This window comes from Paroedura picta, chromosome 6, assembly GCF_049243985.1.
Source record: "Paroedura picta isolate Pp20150507F chromosome 6, Ppicta_v3.0, whole genome shotgun sequence".
NCBI lineage: Eukaryota > Metazoa > Chordata > Lepidosauria > Squamata > Gekkonidae > Paroedura > Paroedura picta.
The window spans coordinates 98461190-98483781 of NC_135374.1; the positions used below are offsets into that span (position 1 = coordinate 98461190).

The 22592-nt window shown below is 42.2% G+C and overlaps 1 protein-coding gene across 1 annotated transcript in view; it reads right to left on the reverse strand.

Moving 5' to 3' along the window:
• PCCA (propionyl-CoA carboxylase subunit alpha) overlaps nucleotides 1–22592 on the reverse strand; it is a 279452-nt gene that overhangs the window by 247646 nt on the left and 9214 nt on the right. Inside the window, exons 2-4 of the mRNA XM_077343823.1 lie at nucleotides 16694–16777; nucleotides 13951–13998; nucleotides 13784–13852 (exon numbers count right to left, since the gene is read on the reverse strand). Coding sequence (XP_077199938.1) covers nucleotides 13784–13852; nucleotides 13951–13998; nucleotides 16694–16777 — 201 coding nt within the window. The remainder of the gene's footprint in view (nucleotides 1–13783; nucleotides 13853–13950; nucleotides 13999–16693; nucleotides 16778–22592) is intronic.

Sequence of the window (22592 nt, forward strand, 5' to 3'; positions counted from 1 at the left end):
AGTACATAAAACTGCCTCCATGATGTTACTAAATCTGGCAATGTCCTAACCGATAATGTTCTATTTTTTTCTTATTGCATCCCTGGTTTTATTGCTGGTCAATGACTATACTTTTTTTTTTAATCCCATCAACAAGCCTTGCAAACTGAAGGTTGTGAGTTTCTTTATTGAGTTAATCCATCTCATGTTGTGTCCACCATTTTTCTACCTGCCTTCTTACTAGCATTATTGTCTTTTTCCAATAAGACTTATCAAGGTACAATGGCCTCAGTTTGGTCATTTTACCTACTAGGAAAAGTTCAGCCTTGACATGATATAGAACCCACTTATATATCATCTGACATAGTATAGTACAGCCTTTCTTGACTTTTGTACTAGTGAGAAACCCCTGAAACATTCTTCAGGCTTCGAGAAACCCCAGAAGTGGTGCCATCGTGCAGAATATGGTCGGGAAGCTGAGCTGTATACATGCCCACCTCGGGTTCCTCCTCCCCCCACCCCCTCCACTGTCAACCTTAAAGCTGTGCAATTACTCAGCAGTCATTACTTTTTGTCCTGATGCTTCAGCTGTAATCCAATTCCTGGACTTTCTCTTTTAATCTTCATCAGTAGCCATTTCAACTCTTTATTTTCGACCAGTTATTTGGTATCATCTGCATATTTCAAACTATTAATGCTCCTTCCACCTATTGAAATCTAATCCAGCTTTCCATAGGCCATTGGGAGTTTTAAAAAGATAGGTTGCACTGTAAATTGCCAAATTATCGAACCTCTAATCACCAGTCTCTCAACCAAAAATGACTCTGTTCCAGCAGTTCAATCTTTTAAATCTGAAAGTCTTCATTTAATTCCTAAACAAAGCTCCAAACAAACTCCCAGTGGTGTTGACTTAAAGGTAAAGGTATCCCCTGTGCAAGCACCGGGTCATGTCTGACCCTTGGGGTGACGCCCTCCAGCGTTTTCACGGCAGACTCAATACGGGGTGGTTTGCCAGTGCCTTCCCCAGTCATTACCGTTTACCCCCCAGCAAGCTTGGGAACCACTGACTTAGAGAACTCAAGAAAACTACCAGTATGTGAACCCAAACTCTTCCCCACTCAGTTCACAGTCCAGATCCTATTTCATTATTTTTATTCACTCCTAATACCTCACTGAGAAGACAGCTACTACATTCTGTTAAAAGTTTCCTTTTGAGAGACAGAAGAAAACAGGCAGTACATGTACACTCCGTGGCTATCCAAAGGGTCATTATCTAAAGCAAATGCTTAGAGAAGTATCTACAAAGGCTGAGAGATTATATCCTGTAACCAAAATAAAGTAGCTAAGGCCATGTTACAATAGAAGGTAAGCTATCTAAAGCTTTTCAACATGGCTATTCCATATTTTAAAAGCCTAGGAATTTCCCTGGGAGAAATGAGGAAGGAGAAATGGCTTTCGGCTTCCATCTTGATGGTTGCAGGACAGTGTAATTTTACAGAGAAGCAAAAAGCACAACAGAGTAGCCTGTAATTGGTGCTGGAAAGCACCGTAAAGTCACAGCTGACTTACAGTGACCCTGTAAGGTCAAAGAAAGAGGTGTTGCCTGCCTCTGGAAAGCAGCCCTAGACTTCCTTGGTGAGCTCCCATCCAAGTGCTAACCAGGAATGTCTCTGTTTAGCTTCTGAGATCGGGTTAGCCTGGACCATCCAGGATAGGGCAGGGTCACTCCTTAACTTTTGTTAAATCACCTCCTGACCCGCCACAAGCCATTGTATGGGAGTGGCGGGATATAAATCATACAAATAAATAATTAAATGAAATTAAAAATAAAGGCCACCAGTTAAAAATCCATAAGCTGTCCTACCAAACCATTCAGGTGTCCCCAAGATCAGTAGTCCCCAACCTTTTTTCGGTCTGGGGACTGGGGGGGGGAGGAAGGCTCGGGGACCAGGAGCGATCGGCTGCCGCAGGGGGGGAGAAGGAGGCGCCAGTGCGTCCCCCCCACAGCGCGGCGCTTGCTCCACCAGGGCCCGGGAGTGAGGCGCAGCGAGCGCTGCACAGCAGGGGGGAGGGAGGTGCGCCCACTGGTGCGCCAGCGCCTGCGCCTCCCTCCTCCCACTGCAGCCCAGTACCAGTCCGCAGCCCAGGGGTTGGGGAAGACTGCCCAAGATAACTAGAACTGAAAAGATTAGAGAGGAATGTCCATGAGACCAAAGATAATTTCTTTACTTGCTCCAGGGTTTTAAAAAAAAAAACAAAACCTAACTTGTTCTTTTACTGGATGGCCATTTTAGAGTTTCTTCCTTCTGGTCTGTGATTGCCTTTTAATACAGTTTGTGATACATTCCAAAAATGCCACAACATCATACTCCAGAGGAATTGGATCTTGAAACATTTCCATCTGTGCTCCTTTAATCACTAGAATTAAAGCTCATCACCAAATGTTCCTAAAGTATATATTACCACTATACAGAAACATGGGAAGGGAGGAGGAGGTTTTCTTTCTCCCGTGTCCACATGGTAATTCCAGCTGCCTGTCAATACAAAATAAGAATCCAGGCCCAGAAAGCTGGAAAAGCCCTCAGCTTTTTCAGACAAAAATTTCAAATATGATTGTATAACATGGCATGACACAGCCTAGTCTAGGCAATACAGTCTGCTCCTGTTTCCATGTTCTAGCCCTTGCCAGGGCTGGTTGTCAAAATGTTAGCTATTTAAACCTCCCTTTTAAAAACTGCACCGAAAGCCAACAAACAGGACTTGGAAAGAACCAGTCTCCAACAGCTGCTACCAAGGACATATTCATGACTACACAAAAATAACACTACAGGGATATTTTTGTGTGTCAGATTTGTATCCCACCCTGCTTTCCAGGAAGTAAAGGTGGTTTTGTATGGGATGTATCCTGTTCTGCCTTTATAACAGCCCTGTAAGGTAGGTAAGGTCTGGTTTTTATTGATGCAACGTTTATCAATGAGCTTCATAAGGATTTCATTTGTTCTCTCCTCAATCCGGTAAATGGGGAGGGGGAATTCTATGCTGTGCTTTTCTCCAGTATGATGCCCTTCAACCCAAATGTATATGAATAGGGTTCTTTTGGCACTCAACATATTGTGATAATGAAAGGTCATAGGAGTCAGGGTTGGGTGTTTTGGATTGTCTGTTTATTTGTTTTGGGTCAGGGTGAGATTTGTTTAGCTGTAAGAGCCAGCTTGGTATAGTGGTTAGGAGTGCAGACATCTAATCTGGCAAGCCGGGTTCAATTCCATGTTCCCCCACATGCAATCAGCTGGGTGACCTTGGGCTCACCACAGCACTGATAAAGCTGTTCTGACCGAGCAGTAATATCAGGGCTCTATCAGCCTCACCTACCTCACAGTGTCTGTTGTGGGGAGAGGAAAGGGAAGGCAACTGTAAGCCGCTTTGAGACTCCTTTGGGTAGAGAAAAGCAGCATATAAGAACCAACTCTTCTTCTTCTAAAAGTTGCTCCCCAATTAAGGACTCTATGCACTTGCACACAAGGAAGTCTACCTCTGCAGTCCACAGATGGGATTTCTAGAAAGCTCTGGAAGATCAGGAATCTTTAGTCTCATCTCAATATCCCTTGCATGTTGTTGTTATGTGCGAAGTCGTGTCCAACCCATCGCGACCCCATGGACAATGATCCTCCAGGCCTTCCTGTCCTCTACCATTCCCCGGAGTCCATTTATGTTTGCACCTACTGCTTCAGTGACTCCATCCAGCCACCTCATTCTCTGTCGTCCCCTTCTTCTTTTGCCCTCGATCGCTCCCAGCATTAGGCTCTTCTCCAGGGAGTCCTTCCTTCTCATGAGGTGGCCAAAGTATTTGAGTTTCATCTTCAGGATCTGGCCTTCTAAAGAACAGTCAGGGTTGATCTCCTCTAGGACTGACCGGTTTGTTCGCCTTGCAGTCCAAGGGACTCGCAAGAGTCTTCTCCAGCACCAGAGTTCAAAAGCCTCAATTCTTTGACGCTCGGCCTTCCTTATGGTCCAACTTTCGCAGCCATACATTGCAACTGGGAATACCATAGCCTTGACTAAACGCACTTTTGTTGGCAGGGTGATGTCTCTGCTTTTTAGGATGCTGTCTAGATTTGCCATAGCTTTCCTCCCCAGGAGCAAGCGTCTTTTAATTTCTTTGCTGCAGTCCCCATCTGCAGTGATCTTGGAGCCCAGGAAAATAAAATCTGTCACTATCTCCATTTCTTCCCCATCTATTTGCCAGGAATTGAGAGGGCCGGATGCCATGATCTTTGTTTTCTTGATGTTGAGTTTCAAGCCAACTTTTGCACTCTCCTCCTTCACCCGCATCAACAGGCTCTTTAGTTCCTCTTCACTTTCTGCCATTAGAGTGGTATCATCTGCATATCTGAGGTTGTTGATATTTCTCCCTGCAATCTTGATCCCAATTTGTGACTCCTCTAATCCCGCATTTCTCATGATGTGCTCTGCATACAAGTTAAATAGGCAAGGCGACAGTATACAGCCTTGCCGAACTCCTTTCTCAATTTTGAACCAGTCAGTGATTCCATGTTCAGTTCTCACTGTTGCTTCTTGACCTGCATATAAATTTCTCAAGAGACAAATAAGATGCTCTGGTATTCCCATCTCTTTAAGAACTTGCCACAATTTGTGGTGCTCCACACAATCAAAGGCTTTAGCATAGTCAATGAAGCAGAAGTAGACGTTCTTCTGGTACTCCCTAGCTTTCTCCATGATCCAGCGTATGTTGGCAATTTGATCTCTAGTTCCTCTGCCTCTTCGAAATCCTGCCTGTACTTCTGGAAGTTCTCGGTCCACATATTGCTGGAGCCTAGCTTGTAGGATTTTGAGCATAACTTTGCTAGCATGAGAAATTAGTGCAATGGTGCGGTAGTTTGAACATTCTTTGGCATTGCCCTTCTTTGGGATTGGAATGTAAACTGACCTTATCCCTTGCATATGGCTCAAGAAATAGATAAGTGAGAATCAACCAAAAAGACTACTCAAGGAAGTTCTGCTAAAGCTGAGTTCATGCCTCACCTTCTGCCAAAGGCTAAGCACTTCGTTAAAGGCACAGATCAAGTATTGTCTCTACAGATATCAACAATGGGCACAGAGGAAAGTTGCCAAAGAGCTAATGGAAAGTCCTGAACCCGTCCTCATGAAGAGAGGTTCCCTATAAAGTCAGTAAAAATACATGGGCTTTCTGCCACGTTTGTAAGACCCACCATAAAATGAAGAAGGGCCAGCATACAACGAATGTGCAGTGCAAATTCTTCATCAGAATTCAAGGGGGGAAATGCAATACCAAGTCCGTCTGTGAAAAAGGTTGTTGACATGCTTCTCAAAATGTTACTCTATCTCAGTTGATTCCAGCTGAAGTATGTGGAAGTCTTTCTTCTTCCACAGACTCCCAGTGCAGAAAGCTCCTGGAATTGATTGATTGTTCCTTGTGCTGGGCATCAGGGCTGGATTGAGTGTCCTTTTAATATACTGTCTTCCTAGATCAAGCTTTCTCAACCCAGATTTCATGAAACTCTGGGGTTTCTTGATGGCCTTGGAAGGATTTCCTGAATGGGTAGGAGTTAATTTTTATAAATATATTTTAAATTTTGTTAAACATTGATAGAGTGACATGACAATACATGTTCATGTCAAGCCTCCCCTCCCAAAATGGCCAATGATGGCCCTGGAGGGGGTGGGCCCTGAGTGGGCATGTACACAGCTATGCTTATCAACCATATTGTGCACCATTGTGCCACTTCAGGGGTTTTTCAAAGCATGAAGAACGTTTCAGGAGTTTCTCAATGGTAAAAATGTTGGCTTAGATTGTCGTAGGTAGGAATATCTGTCTGAGCAGATGGAGGTGATCTCTAGGTTAGAATCATAGAATCATAGAGTTGGAAGGGGCCATAGAAGCCATTTAGTCCAACCCCTTTCTCAACGCAGGATCAGCCCTAAGCATCCTAAAGCATCCAAGAAAAGTGTGTATCCAACCTTTGCTTGAAGACTGCCAGTGAGGGGGAGCTCACCACCTCCTTAGGCAGCTATTCCACTGCTGAACTACTCTGACTGTGGAAAAAAAATTCCTGATATCTAGCCTGTATCGTTGTACTTATAGTTTAAGCCCATTACTGCGTGTCCTTTCCTCTGCAGCCAACGGAAACAGCATCCTGCCCTCCTCCAAGTGACAACCTTTCAAATACTTAAAGAGGGCTATCATGAGCCCTCTCAACCTCCTTTTCTCTAGGCTGAACATTCCCAAGTCCCTCAACCTGTCTTCATAGGGCTTGGTCCCTTGGCCCCAGATCATCTTCGTCGCTCTCCTCTGTACCCTTTCAATTTTATCTACGTCCTTCTTGAAGTGAGGCCTCCAGAACTGCACACAGTACTCCAGGTGTGGTCTGACCAGTGCCATATACAATGTGACTATGACATCTTGTGATTTTTATGTGATGCCCGTGTTGATACAGCCCAAAATGGCATTCGCCTTTACCGCTGCATCACACTGCCTGCTCATGTTTAGCTTACAATCCACAAGTACCCCAAGGTCTCGTTCACACACAGTGTTACCTAGAAGCGTATCCCCCATCCAGTAGGCATGCTTTTCATTTTTTCTGACCCAGATGCAGAACTTTACACTTATCTTTATTAAATTGCATCTTGTTCCCATTTGCCCATTTTTCCTTTGTGTTCATTGGTTGCTGCTGGAATCTCCTATACTGTTGGTTCTAGAAGATTTCAACATTCATTTCAACAGAGGCTGCTTTGTCAGCATTGGTTCATCTAACCATGGCCACCAGAACGTAACCAGCCCAAAACATGAAAAAGGTTACTCTGCTTTATGCTGTAAAACAGAGTTGGAGGAAAAATATATAAAATACTCCCTTTTTATGTTTTCCCTCACCCCATAAATTTGTTCTGTGGAGAAAACCACTCTGCCTTTGGGGAGGGTGGTATATAAATATGGACAAACGGACAGACAGAATCTGCAGTCTTAAAAATATTTGAACTCTGGTCACAGAAACACTTGATTACAATGTTCCAATGGAACTGTGGATGATGCATGCAGTTTGAATGAATGTATATTAAGGTAAACTTTAATAATATTTTATGAAATCAAATTCCTATAATTACTTTACTATGGGATTTCCTAGTCATTTATAGTTCACTACATTCTAAGGCTAGAGAATCCCTGCTGTGTTAAAAATGCCAAATATTATCCCTCATTCACTGTTTTACACCATAACGTCTTTTGCTCCCATGCAATTAGTGCTAATCATTTATTAGCCCCCCCAAAATATTTTAAGGGGGGAAAGATAGAGATAAAGATATAAAAGAGAAAAGGGGTTACATATAAGACATCATATTATTTAAAAATGGTAAACACTGCAAAATACATTACAAGCAAGCAAAACATTTCTCCCCAATGTCTACACCGTAACCTTTACAATAGTCCTTACTTCAGATATTTTAACTTCTAAACATTATTAGTCTATTTTGCCATTAATTTTAATCATTACAACATTATATATCTCATAACCTCTACATATTAATATTAACTGTAACATATTAACTATGACCATTAATACATTTATACATAAAATATAAAATCCATTAGATCTCACAATAAAAAAATCAATAAAATCGTATCATTCAAATTCCAATTTGTTATACATTTGTTCAAATTTTATTCTCATTCTGCTTTAACATTTGCTATATATTTATATTTTTAAAAATGGTTTCTCATTCTAATTTTTTCTCCTGCTTTCATAATAAATTCTTCATCTCTCCTCAAATTTCAAAAATGATTTTTTTCAGATATGACACTAATTTTACCCTTACTACATAGTTGGACTGATTATTATTCTATTCTTCTAAGCTTGGACACACATCCTGTTTCTATTTTGTTGCGTAGATAAATCTAGCCATTGTCAACATATATTCAAATATCTCTTCCAAAATGTTTGGTAATTTGTCAGGCAATATTACCAAAAACATGTTCTTGACTTCCATAGGAATTTTGATACATTTTGCATTTTCCCATGTATTATTTTCCAATGTCTTTTTTACTGGTTCACCATGTATAATAAAAGGTTCAATCTATTTCATGATATTTCCAACATTTTCCTTCATGGTTTTTATCTCAATGTCCTTTGGAGAAACGTACCATCTGAAAAACATTTTACACCAAAATTCTCTTAATATTTGACTGGGTATAAACTCTATAAACTGGCTATAATTTTAGAGCCTCTTGTGGCGCAGGGTGGTAAGGCAGCAGAAATGCTGTCTGAAGCTGGCTGCCCATGCAGCTGGGAGTTCAATCCCAGCAGCCGGCTCAAGGTTGACTCAGCCTTCCATCCTTCCGAGGTCAGTAAAATGAGTACCCTGGGGGGTACTCGGTAAATGGTAATGACTGGGGGGTAAACGGTAATGGGGGGTAAATTGTAATGCTGGGGGGTAAACGGTAATAACTGGGGAAGGCACTGGCAAACCACCCCATATTGAGTCTGCCATGGAAACGCTAGAGGGCGTCACCCCAAGGGTCATACATTACCCGGTGCTTGCACAGGGGATACCTTTACCTTTTTTAACTCAATTTATTTTTCCCATAACTGTTTCCATGGGTACACAAGTATCCCCCTCTCTAAAGTTCTGCATCCATTTAATCATACATTTTTTTCAATCCATTTTCTGCTGTTTCAGTAATAACTGATATATCCATCATAAAGTATCTTTTTGTTTTGTAATCAACTGTTTGAACCCAATCTTCTCTCTTAGGGCTCCACCTTCCATATTAATTATTTTCTTTAATCTTGAAACTGATTGATAATATAATAACCATTATATTAATATTAATTCCTTCATCTCTAATATCTTGCAAGATTTGACTTTTTCAGTAACCAGTGTTTCATAGGGAAAACAAGGGGGCTGATGGATTCACTAGCCAGCGAGGGACCAAGATCTTCCTAGCCCTAACCTCAACCTGGTGGAAGAGCTCCATCTTGCAGGTCCTGCAGAACTGTGACAGTTCTATCAGGACCCTTAGCTCTCCCGGGAGCTCATTCTGCCAGGTACAGGTCAGGACAAAGACCAGGGACCTCCAAAAAAATTCACACCCACAGAACATAATGCCCTGCAGGGGGCATAAGGAGATAAGCAGTCCCGCAGATATGAGCCCAGACTGCAAATGGCCTTAAAGGTTAACACCAGAACCTTGAACCTGATCCGGGCCACAATCAGTAACCAATCCAGCTGCCTCAGCGCAGGCTGGATATGGGTCCTCCAAGATGTTTCCCTAAGGACCCTATCAGCTGCATTCTGCACCAGTTGCACTAGCTGCAATTTCTAGGTCAGGGACCTGGAATTTCCAGGTAGGCCTGCATAGCCAATCAGGTCTTCTCTACCATGGAGTCAGCAACAAATTTGAAGCAAGCCATTGTTCTACATGCTTTTTCATCCTTTCTCAATCCGATTCTTCAAATATTGAGGGTTAAAACCACTCCAGGATATTACAGGATAACGGTAAGGTCACTCCGGATCAATTATGCTTGTTGCAGGGGAAAATTTAAATCGGACAAAATCAAAATGGAAATCACATTCAATGGATGTGCAGACTTCACCCAGGTCTTCCCCCTGCCCTGTGAAATATTATCACAGGGCGGAGGACCTAGCATCGCTTAATATCAGTGTTGGCTCCTCCCTAGCCACCATCCTCATATCTAAGGATAGTAGAGGTTAGAAGAGCAGCAAGTGTGTCCAGGCATCCAGTCATGAAAACTCCACAGCCTTAATGAACCATTATAACTCCCTGTCCTGCTGTCCCATCTCCAACCACCGCAAAACCTCCCTTGGCCCATTATTGTTGGTATCCTCAACCCAGGTAGAGCCCCACCACTAGATTCCCCCCCTCCCCTGGATTCCTGCCAGAAGGGAACTAGACACTCCTTATCTCCAATTAGCCCTTTCATAAGTACACTAAAAGTCCCACCCCCCCACCCAACCCAACCAGCCCTAAAAACCCACCCTCTCCCTGTGAGCCTCCTTTTGTGAAAAAAAAAATCTTAAGATTGCTGCAGACGTTCCCAGAGCTTGGTCAGTTAGTTGTGTTAAGTGTGATATCCATGAGCTGGTTGCTTGAAATACTACTCCTAAGTATCAGAATGCTTTCACTTGTTCAATTTCATAACTGCCTATTTGCCATCTATGCTTTGTGTACCTTTTGTAGAAAACGTATTTTGATCTTTGTGAAATTGTTAAATACTTCTTGTTACAATATTCCATGAGTGCTTGAAGAGCTCTTCTGAGCCCTACTTTGCTATATGAAAATATAGCTATGTCGTCAGCATACAACAAAATATCAAAATATCAAAGAACATTGATTATTTTTTCCAGAAAAATATACACCAGAACATTTTCTAGAAAGTTACCATATATACTTGCATATAAGCCGACCCACATATAAGCCGAGGCACGTAATTACATCAAACAAAATTGCTGGAAAAACTTATTGACTCACATATAAGCCAAGGGTGGTGTTTGGATAGTGGCTTTTACTCCTTTCCTCCCCTCCCCCTTGTTTTGGGTAGGATTTTTTCCCCTTTTCTTCCCACCCTCCTCCTCCCTCCTCTTTTCCTCTAACCCCTCTTGCCTTTATTCCTTTCTCTAGGGGTGTCTCTTCCTTCTGCTCTCTGCTCTTCCTCTGAGACAGAGGCTTCAGAGCTTCCTACACATGCTAGCCTTGTTAAGGCAGGGAGGGGGGAGGCAGAGACTGCTCTTTCCCTCCCAGGCTTGCTGCATCTCTGCTGTTCCTGCCTCTGCTTCTTCAAACAACTATACTTGTCTCCCACCCCCACCCTCTAGTCTTATCTGGAAGCTGTTTTTTTTTTTTTTAAATACCTGCATATAAACCGAGGGGGACTTTTTCAGCTTAAAAAAAGGGCTGAAACTCAGCTTATATGCGAGTATATTCGGTATCTGATGCACTAAGGAGAACATGATTTAAATTATAACATTCATTTTTATTTTGTTTAGGGGGGGAAATTAAGGACCCCACATTAATTTTATGTTCCAAAAACAATCAATGCTGGAACAGAGGTGTCTGACTTGGGGGGGGGAAATCAAGCACGGCTTAAATGCTACATTCAAACAAATTCAAAGCTTTATGTGGTAATCGTTTTACAGGAACAGCCATTTTTATAAGACAATTCAGCATATATTTCTTACAAAGTTTACATTTAAGAAAACAGCTGAAGGCAATGAAAACTGTTGACATGTTAATTTTAGAACACCTGAAGAACTGATGATAGGCCATGGATATTTATTAAATTAAATTAATTAATTAGATTTTTATACCGCCCTCCCGTATTGCTCAGGGTGGTTGCCCACTAGGATTGCCAACCCCCAGATGGGGCCTGGAGATCTCCTGGAATCACAATTGATCTCCAAAATACAGAGATCAGTTCCCCTGGAGAAAAGGCAGTTTGCCAGGTGATTCTATGGAATCACATCACCACTGAGCTACCCTCCTCCCCCTTAATTTCACTGGAGCACTTCAGATTCACTGTCATGCTCTGCAACACCACTAGAATTACCTGTAGCTCCATATAAGTTTAGTAATTGCAATATCCCTTCCATCATTTGAGAGGAGACCTATAAATAAGATTTTTAATTTTGAGTTGACTTCACATCCAACTTGGCAAATTTGTAACTTGATTTACAAAAATTAATTTTATTTATTTGTGGTATTAGAAGAAGAAGAAGAAGAAGAGTTGGTTCTTATATGCCGCTTTTCCCTACCCGAAGGAGGCTCAAAGCGGCTTACAGTCACCTTCCCTTTCCTCTCCCCACAACAGACACCCTGTGGGGTGGGTGAGGCTGAGAGAGCCCTGATATCACTGCCCGGTTAGAACAGTTTTATCAGTACCGTGGCCAGTCCAAGGTCACCCAGCTGGTTGCATGTGGGGGAGCGCAGAATCGAACCCGGCATGCCAGTTTACCCTCGCCTTTACTCACCACCCCCATTTACTAATCAGTACAGGCAGTCTGATGCATGTTTTGCAGGGCTGTGGAGAGGGAGGTGCTAGGGGAACAACAATACAGGGGGCCCAAGTCACTTGAGGACCCATAAAGCCATTCAGCAAATGCACTTTATTTCATTTGTAACGTGGTTCTCCACTGCAACCTCGAGGGGCACAAGGAAGGTTAATTGCAATAGATGTCCCTATTGCCCAGCCCTGCCTTCCTGCAAACTTTAGTACAAGCCTGACAAACGCTTGCCTTAAGTGAGATGCAGCTATGCCCATTAACTAAGCAGACTGGAGCAAGGCAAAACCACCAAAGCACAGCTGATACCTGGTACAGTAACTGCCAGGCCACAATCTCCTTACAAGATCATTGTTTCCTTGTTGTCTATGGCGTCTCTCTTATACTCCTTCTACTCAGCTCCATCATTTTGCCTGTCCAGCTAGACCTTCCTGTAGCAAAATAAAACAACCTTTCTTTGTCTCTACTCCTTAGTTTCTCTTCTTCTTTTCCATATTTTCCCTTTATTTTGCCCTCTTTCATGATCTGTCTTCATTTTCCTACATACTATACATATGATAATTATTCTGTGTCCTCTTCCTCTCTACTTTATTTTCCATTCCTTGTCTTAGTTCCTTCTTATCCCTATCCTGATCAACAACTTAGAATGCACGTAATAGTAGCATAGCAGCAAACCCCTCCTGATAACATTAAAAAGTGTGTGTGTGGGGGGGGGTTTCCAGTTAATAGCTTCATTATCTATAAAATTAGAAAGTGCTTTCCTCTCAGCACACAACCTTTACATGAATGGTAATGGACTGTACATGCTACTGGACTCAAATCTTAGCTGTTCTACTGCAGACCAACATGGCTACCATCTGAAACTAGTTCCCTAGGATCTCCAAACTTCCTGCTAAGACATTATATGACAGACCTGCATGATTTTGACAGTCCTTTTCTGCACTATGAACAGAAATAAAGTAATTGCAAAGGACAGCAGAGGGAAAGCTATCAATCGCATCCAATTATGGCCTAAAAATGCAAAACAAAACAAAGAATCAGTTGAACAGGGCCATGTACAGAGAAGGCAGGTTCTTTCACAAAAGTTTGCAAGGGAAAAAACTAGAAAACTAGAAAACTAGAAAACTAGAAAACTAGAAAACTAGAAAACTAGAAAACTAGAAAACTAGAAAACTAGAAAACTAGAAAACTAGAAAACTAGAAAACTAGAAAACTAGAAAACTAGAAAACTAGAAAACTAGAAAACTAGAAAACTAGAAAACTAGAAAACTAGAAAACTAGAAAACTAGAAAAAGAAGAAAAAGAAGAAAAAGAAGAAAAAGTTAATTTTTAAAACACCCAAACTTCAACTTACAGAGGGGAATAAAGCCCCAAATCTCAGCAGACATTTTGAGGAGGGGTGGCAGGAATGCCAAGAGAGGCTTACCTACTATTAGGGAAGACAGCAAGTGGGAGGAGAGAGAGAGAACACTCAACAGGGAACCTAGAAAGGCTCTGATGCCACCATAAGGCAGGCAAGTGAGTAGAACAGCAGCAGAGAGACTGAGAGAGGCACTGCCAACAGGCAAGCCAAGCTGGTCTTCTATTTCTACTTCTCCCTTGACACCCTTAAAATCACAACCCCCAACAATGTGTTTTTGAAAGACAGGATAATATTCTATTTCATTTAGAAACTTAAATGCATAACTGGGGAAAATCCACTACTTTAAAGTTTGGACAACCATCCCATAAGAAACTTTACATGGTTGGTACTTACAGCATTGGAATCAACATCACTGTGTATAGCAACTGTTTTAATGCCCATCTTCTTGCAGGTTTTAATTACCTAGTAATTAGGAAAATGGGGGGGGAGAAAGATGAGTTTTAAGCAAAATCATAGAGGTGATAAAATTAAAGAGACTTTGTTTTGGAAGTTATACTTACTCTACAGGCAATTTCTCCTCTGTTGGCAATAAGAAGCTTTTCAAACGTCTGAAAGAAGAGAAAAAGGGGGGGATGAATGACTTAATTATAATACAAAACATATACATATATATTTAGCCTATGGAGTTGGGAGTTTCTAAATATATTAAAATTGCTTCTTAAATTTGCATTCACCCTCCCACATACAGGCTCCTGTACCCACACGGGGGAGCATTTGGCCTGGTGCACCTTATTCCCCCCCAATTTGTGCTCCTGCACAGGAACTGGGGCAGTGAAGTTCCCAGTGCGTATGATGCATTTCTTAACCATCTGCAATACAGAACCGTGTAGTGCAGTGGTCCCCAACCCCTGGTCCAGGGACCGGTAGCAGTCAGTGGATCAGTCGGTACCGGGCCACGGCTCCTCCTCATCCTCCTCCCCAGCTGCTGCCTCAGGGGCTGCCCTACCACTCTGCTGCCAGTTCACCTTTGATGCTCTCCAGTGGCCACCATGGCTGGGGCTCCCCCTTGGCATGGCACTGTGCAGCTGCTGCTGGCAGCGCCCCCCAGTGGGTGGTGGAAAGTCAGGGACACCGGCAGGAAAGCAAGTGGAGCGGGGGCTCAGGCAGTAGCGGTGACACCCCTCGGCAAAAGACTACACCCCCCCCCGGGCCTCAGTAAAATTGTCAAGCGTTGACCGGTCCCCAGCGATAAAAAGGTTGGGGAACACTGGTGTAGTGGTTAAAGAACGGCAGACTCTAATCTGGAGAACCAGGGCTGATTCCCATTCCTCCACATGCAGCCAGCTAAGTGATCTTGGGCTAGTTACAGTTCTCTTGGAGCTGTTCTCATAGATCAGCTCTATTAGAGCTCTCTCAGCTCCACCTACCTCACAGGGTGTCTGTTGCAGGAAGAGGAAAGGAAAGGTGTTTGTAAGCTGCTTTGGGTAATGAAAAGTGGGGTATAAAAAACAAGCTGCTCTTCTCTACCCTCTCCAGCCATCCTTCTGGTTAAGGGATATGTTGACACCAATATCTACAACTAATATGGATCTCATCTAAGATTTCTGACGAGTTTCAAATCCATGGATGAAGACCACAACACAGATTAGACTAGCAGTTTACCTAATACTTGGGGGGGGACACTTGGGGGGTGTTATTTACCATAAATGCATCTGAACAGAGTAGTCTGGGGCTGTTTTACACTTCAATGTGATGAACAATTAGTGATTAGCAGTTACCCTCAGAGCATTTTGGAGCGTGGGGGAGCAGGGAGAATGTGAAGATTGCACTGAAACCAAATATTTATTTTAATCCTTCCAAATAACTTTCAATGTAGGATCCACTGTTGTCTATATTTCAAAGCAGATGCAAAAATCGGATGGAGACTTTAAAAGAAACTTTAAAAGAAGAGTTTTTATATATATATATATATATATCCCAGTTTTCTCTAGCCAAGAGAATCTCAAAGCTACTTATAATCTCCTTCCCTTCCTCTCCGCACAAGAGATACCCTATGAGGTAGGTGAGGCTGAAAGAGCTCTGAGAGAACTATGAATGACCCTAAGGTAGAGGAGGAGTGGGGATCAAACCCAGTTCTTCAGATTAGAGTCTGGTGCTCTTAACCACTACAATACAACTTAACAGATGCATAAATCATGCTAACAAAACAGCTGGCTTTCATAATCCTGATTCTGTCACTGGTTTAATTAAGTAAGTTTAACTTCTAACAGTTCACAGTTATCATTCATCTACAATCAACTACCAAGGTTCAATTCAAAACTGAAAGTATCAATTCACACTATGTACATCAACCAGAGTGCAAATAGGTTTTTATACGTATATATGAGAGTTACAAGGAAGTACTCTGTTACCATTATAAGCCAGTCAGGTAATAAATATAAACATATATATATAGAGAGAAAATGTAAATACAAAAATATAACATATACTGTGTTCAATCCTCAAAATATGTATTTATTTATATTTGGATTTATCCACCCCCCACTCCCTAAACGTCCGGCTCATGGCTGCTTACAATAAAAGAACAAAACCCCATAAAACAGGAACAACAATAAACTTTGATGGCAGGTCAAAGAAATCTATATCCCTTCCCTTCCCCAGCCAGTCCACCAAATATCCACCATGGTCCTCCGGAGAAAAACCCATGCCCAGTTGACCGAAGCCAATGCCTCTACAGGGGGGGCCATATAGGGAGGGACCCAATCTTCCTTGCCTGGCCTCAACTAAATGCCTGTTGGAAGACCCGTTTATACCTTAGTGCCATTATACAGAGATCTCTAGAAGCCCTTGAAACATAAAAGTCACGCCTCATTTTAAACATTACATTGCTAGGATTTAAAAGAGGGGTAAATTGATAAATTGGTTCCAATGTAGGTTAATAATACAAACTTTAAGAATGCTTGCCTGCCAGAGTTAAGTTTAGTTGCAACACACCAGTAGAAGCAGAACATAGACTTGAAACAGACAGGGAAGCATTCCCCTGAAAAACAGCCAAATAGCAGTTCGTCACCCATACTCTTCTCCTTAAAAAAAAAAAAAAAAAAAAAAGGGCACTGAATTGAAAATCAGGCAACAAAAGAGAAATAAGTTCTAAAGCTAACAGATGAACTGGGAATGGGAAAAAAAGGTATTTATCAAAGGATTTTTGAACCAACCATCTTCAGATTTTCTAGTGGAAATAGAGGTTTGCTTGTACCTTCCTGCAGTCAAGAGATAAGCAACAAGCTAGCACGAAGAACTTACTTTTTCATTAGGATCATATACCGTGGAGTGCAAGCCACAAGATGTGATGAGATACCATCTCCATCTTGAAACTCGGGTAGCACACTGTTTTAAAAAAGAGAGAAATGTGGATGATTAAATATAGTAGAATTAGTTTGAAGGATGTTGTGCATGTTTTTTAAAAACCCAAGAGACAAAATTTTAGCCAGAAATAATTGCACTGAACCTTTGAATATATACTCACTATCAATACGGCATTAAGTCTATAGCACCACAAAAAATATTTTATGACTAAATTTTTTAACATCTCAACAAATTTCAACACAACATTTTCAAGAACAAGAGTATGTCATTATTTAAGACTCGGTTTTGGTTTATTTAGCAAAAAAGGAAGGGGAATAAACTTGTGATGAAGAATAGATCTTCAAGGCCAGAGCAATCAACATCAACAAGCCTCATAAAAACATTTTTCTACATGTGGATCAGACAACTCTCAGCACCAGCCACCTAACATGCCTTGGAATAACTCTATTCTGAACAGACTGAGCACATTTCATATATACACAGAAAAAACTAGACACAAGAGTCTGCATACAGAGCACGTATCTATGAGAAACCACCAAAGACCATATTTCAAACACCTGAGCAAATTCTAACTATATTTCAGATCCCCATTTGTTTTCCCTCCTACCCACCAACTGTTTCTCAAATGGTAAAATCATTATGGCTCCACCAGTTGGTTTGAAGAGATCAATTACTTTTATTCAGCAACTTTTATAGAGAAAAAGCACATTATACATATATATTCATATTCCCATGGTTTACTTGACATATAAAGTAAACTGTAATCTAGATGATGGGCAAACAGATATCTGGAACAATATACACTACTTTTACCAGCCATCCATAAAGATGCATATACATACTTCTCTATGGCTCCCAATTCCCCTCACACACAGCCCAAACAAAACATTTTCTGGAATTCACAGGGTCACTATCCAAAAAGATAATTAGCACAGAAGTACCACAAGGTGTGTGGGCAAGAGCTATAAAAAGAATTAGTTGTCCAAGAGATAATGAGATGTAAATGAACCACATTTTCCATGAACGAGAAGAAATATGGACAAGAAGAAAAATCCAAGGACAACTAGAGTTGGTCAAGAACAAATTTAAAGTGTATGTTGACAAAAGCTCTTATTAAACAGTTGGGATGGGAATACACATCTCACATATGACGTAAATCGCTTAAATTTGTATACATGTATGCAATAGTGCAAAAGAAAAAAAAATTAAATACAGCATCAGTGTAGGAGGGCTCTAAATAGGACTCCCATCTGCACAACAGCAGACGAAGAATTAGTGTTAAAAAATTTTTTTCCTGAACTACAGGAAATACTAGAATACAATGAAAGTCTTCTAAACCAAATACAACTCATGTTAAATTTAGCAAACAACTAGTCAGTGGTTAAGAATCTGGACCCTTTGTTATGGCTCCCATTCCAAGGGAAAGCGAAGTGTGAATGCAAAAGAACTTGTTTATTTAGTAGATTGTGTGGCCTGCCTCCCAAATCTTCAGGGCAGTGTATATTATCTTCCTTCCACTTTATCCTCTAAACAGCCTTCTGAGGAAGGCTAGGCTGAGTGACAAGAATTAAAAGACCAAGGTCACCTAGCAACCTTAATGCAGAGTGGGGTTTTGAACTTGAACCTCCCATATCCTGGGCCTGGATCTTATGAGATGCTTCCATTTGTGCTCTTGTTCTTCTGTTGCAGAATTGCAGAGCCTTTGCAGCTTACCTTGCATGAAGGGCACTCATGAAGGGTGAGCCAAAAGCCCATGCTATGCAGGGGAAGACCACCTCTGCTGTAGAAAAAGGTGCAGCACAAGCATTTGCAAGGCTTAGGACCCATGCCCAGAGGACAACACAGGGGTAGTCAACCTGTGGTCCTCCAGATGTCCATGGACTACAATTTCCATGAGCCCCTGCCAGCAAACGGCCACACCACAATGCCTCTTAAGAAGCACAAGAACTTCAACCAATTAGCACTAAAACGGCCAGTGTGGCAAAGAGGTTAAATGAGGATCTGTGAGAGAAGAAAAATGTGTTACCAAGTTGAAACCAACTCATGGTGATCTCAACCATAGGGTGGTCGACACAAGAGATGAGGAGAGGTGGTTTGCCAGTGGACCCAGATTCAAATCCCCACTCTGCCATGGAAACATCCTGGGTGACTTTGAGCCATTCTGGTTCATGGTAAAAGGAAGTCATCAAGAAGCCCCATGTAGAAGGATGTTCAAAGACGTTCAAAAAGCCCACATGACTACTGAACGAATAACAACAGTACAGCTACCATATGCAATTCCAAAGACTATTTTAGAAACAAAGGAAGCTTTTAGAAACAAAGGAAGCTTCTAGTACAGTGGTTCTCAACCTTCCTAATGCCGCGACCCTTTAATACAGCTCTTCATGTTGTGGTGACCCCCAGCCATAAAATTATGCAAGTGTTCTTTCACAGAAATTAAACCAAAACTGATCAATGGCATGAAGATCCATTGTTCATGATTGTATATTAATTGGGTTTTTTTCGGGGTTTCTCAGTTCAGTTCTGCCTCTTGTCCCACCGTGCCGATCTCGCTCTTTTCCGCTGCTTCAGACAGACGAGCACTCTATCTCAATCTACCCCGCAAGGCTGTTGTATGGATGGTGCCCCCCCCCTCGGCCAAGCTGCATGCCCTGTAGTGACCCCTGTGGAAGGGTCGTTCAACCCCCAGGTTGAGAACCACTGTTCTAGTCAGTGCTTAGACGTTCTTGCCAAGCAGTTCTTTCTCACAAGCCTTGCACTGGTTGTTTTAGTTCAGAGAACTCTTTTCAGGCTTAGAACTGTAGTCCTCAAACTCTTTGAAGTGAGACTCTTTTCTAAGTTTGCTGGGGTTTTGCCACTTGCAAAGCAACTGCACATTACTCCTCACTACCCAAAATTGCAGGCATCTCAAATCAGTTAGCTTAGAATACATTTGTCGTATCTACAGAATACACAGCTTTATTGAGAGACAGGCTGCATTTTACAACCTTTTCACACATTGTGAATAAACCTGAATTCATTACTATACATTACTATACAGCATTCATTACTACATTCATTACTATACAGCAGTGGTTCTCAACCTGGGGGTTGGGACCCCTTTGGGGGTCAAACTACCCTTCCACAGGGGCAGGGCAAGCAGCTTGGCTGGGGGGGTGCCATCCACACAACAGCCTTGCAGGGTAGATTGAGATAGAGCGTTCATCTGTCTGGAGCCGCAGAAAAGAGCGAGATCGGCATGGTGGGACAAGAGGCAGAACTTAACTGAGAAAAAAACTGGAAAAAAAACAATTTATATACAATCGTGAACAATGGATCTTCACGCCATTGGTCAGTTTTGGTTTAATTTCTGTGAAAGAACACTTGCATAATTTTATGGTTGAGGGTCACCGCAACATGAGGAACTGTATTAAAGGGTCGTGGCATTAGGAAGATTGAGAACCACTGCTCTACAGCCTCCTCTCCCAGGTTGTCCTATTTCACTTCCTCCTTCCTGACCCACCTGCAAATTGCAACCTACTTTTAGGTGTTGACTTAGGCCAATGCAACAGCTCAAATTGCTTCCTCATAAAAAAGGGTCCAGTGTTCAGACAACACACGCTACAGTACCACCAAGCCAAACCCAGAAAGCTTAGCATTGTTGTCAGACAGCCATAAAGAACAATGGATAAAGATAAAATAGCATATACAGAGAACACATTAGCTATTCCCCTTGCATTCTTTCCAAACTCCCACATTTCACCTACTTTAAATTCTTCAAAGAAAATATAAAAACCATGCTTCTGAAGGCTCTCTCTTACAGTTCGCAGTGAAAAGGTTACACTGGATTTACCATATCACAAAATAATAAGACCATGAGATGGTTTACACAAACAGGTAAAAAGTATTCCATTGAGTGACAAAAGATAGGAGGAGAAATAAAAGAACATAAGTTACTTTGAAGGCAAAAGTTAGGGCAGAAGCCACTGTGAAGTGCTCTTGCCTATGCTAGATATGATAGCCAGCAAGACAATTTCAACATCAAAATGTGTTAGTAAGCTGCTACTACAAATTAAAAGCACACTATTTTTAAACTTCCCAGTCTACCCACAAAGATTGTCAGTATTCTCATTTGCCTTAGTTCTTAGCATGACAATCTTTTAAATACCCCTAATATGATCTGGCTAACTTGGCTGTGATTTTCCCCTTCCAATTATGGATGGCTTATAGAGTCCATTTTATCAAAGCACAAGGTAGTGTTCCTAAAAAAAATCAAACAGTGCAAATTTTTCCCAAAAAATGTTTTCCTCCCCATAAGTAAATTTGAATCTCATGCCCCCTTTACCCCCACCCCTCCGTTTCTGAATCCTCCTTTACAGCAATTTTTGTTTCCTCCAGATCTTAACTCAGTTTTCCAGTGAGGAATTCCCAAATTCAAATTTGGTTTTCTGTCTTGCCGCCATTCTGTGTTGTCAGTGTAACGTGTTCACTCTGCCTACCAACTTCCCATTCCCCCTCACCAAGTAATCTAGGATTTTGTTAAGCGTAATGTTGAAAGCATTACAACCAAAAAAATTCATATATAACAACAGCATAATATAGCAACGTTATAACATGAGAACAAAATAGGCAGCAAGTTTTCATGTAGCCCTCTCCATGAAGTTCCTTTATTTTGGGGAGGGGGAGTGTGGGGGGTTGATTCCATGCACTTGTTTTGTTTCTTCATTCTCCCCCCTCCATAGCTCCCACTTAGTAAAAAAAGAAACAAAATAAAACAATGTTACATTTTAATATTATACTACATATGCAAAAAATGTGAGGTTCCGTCACTGATGAAGTACACGAGGACACATTTATCATGCTTCGTAATTACTGAATTGGTGTATCCAGTTTGACAATCACCGGGAGCAGTAGGGAGTCTTTGAAATGGCAGCAACGATGCTGCTCCCCACAATACATCCAGCCTTTTTTAAACAATGTTATGTTACAACGTTACTGCACATGTGCTAAAAAAAGGCGGTTCTGTTGCTGACAAAGTATTTGACATGGCCACACAATTCTTTTTCAAATGAAATATGGAATACATGGGGAGGGTCGGATCCAAATTCAATAAAAAAATGCCCTTTGTGAATGGAGTGCCACAAATTCAGAGCATCAGTTGGGGATTCAACTCGCCGGTAAACGGCAGCAAAACTGGGATGCAGAAAAGGGGTAAAGCAGTGGTCCCCAACCTTTTTTTGGCTGGGGACCGGCAGGGCGACAGCCACGCCTGTGCATCGCGCATGCGTGGCCGGGCCGCGCATGCGCGATGCGGCCCTTATTCCCTCTCCCCCCCCCTCCCGCAGTAAGAAGCTTCGCGGGCCACAAGCTTGCGGCCTGGGAAGTTTTTTACTGCGGGGGGGCGGGGAGAGGGAACCGCGGCCCGGCACCCTGGCCTTCACGGCCCGTCACCGGGCCATGGACCGCAGGTTGGGGACCACTGGGGTAAAGGATGTACCCTTACTACAGAATTCCAACTATATAGATTAACAATTAGAAGAATAAAACATGGTATGTTTGGCGGATTCAGAACAAGGAATGTTGGGGCTCATTAAAGGCTGACGAACTAACCACATATATCACCAACTTAGTATACATTACATCACACATCTGCGGCGCAAACCCGCATGTGCGGACTTGCCATGCATGCGCGTTTGCGTCCAGCGGGACCACAAACGCGCACATGCGGAGCGCCACCACGCATGTGCATTTGCACCCCCACCGGGAGTCCGCACATGCATGTTTGTGCGGGGCTGTCACGCATGCACAGGGCCACGGTTCGCCCTCTCCCCCCACCCCGTGGCAGCGGTCCACAGCC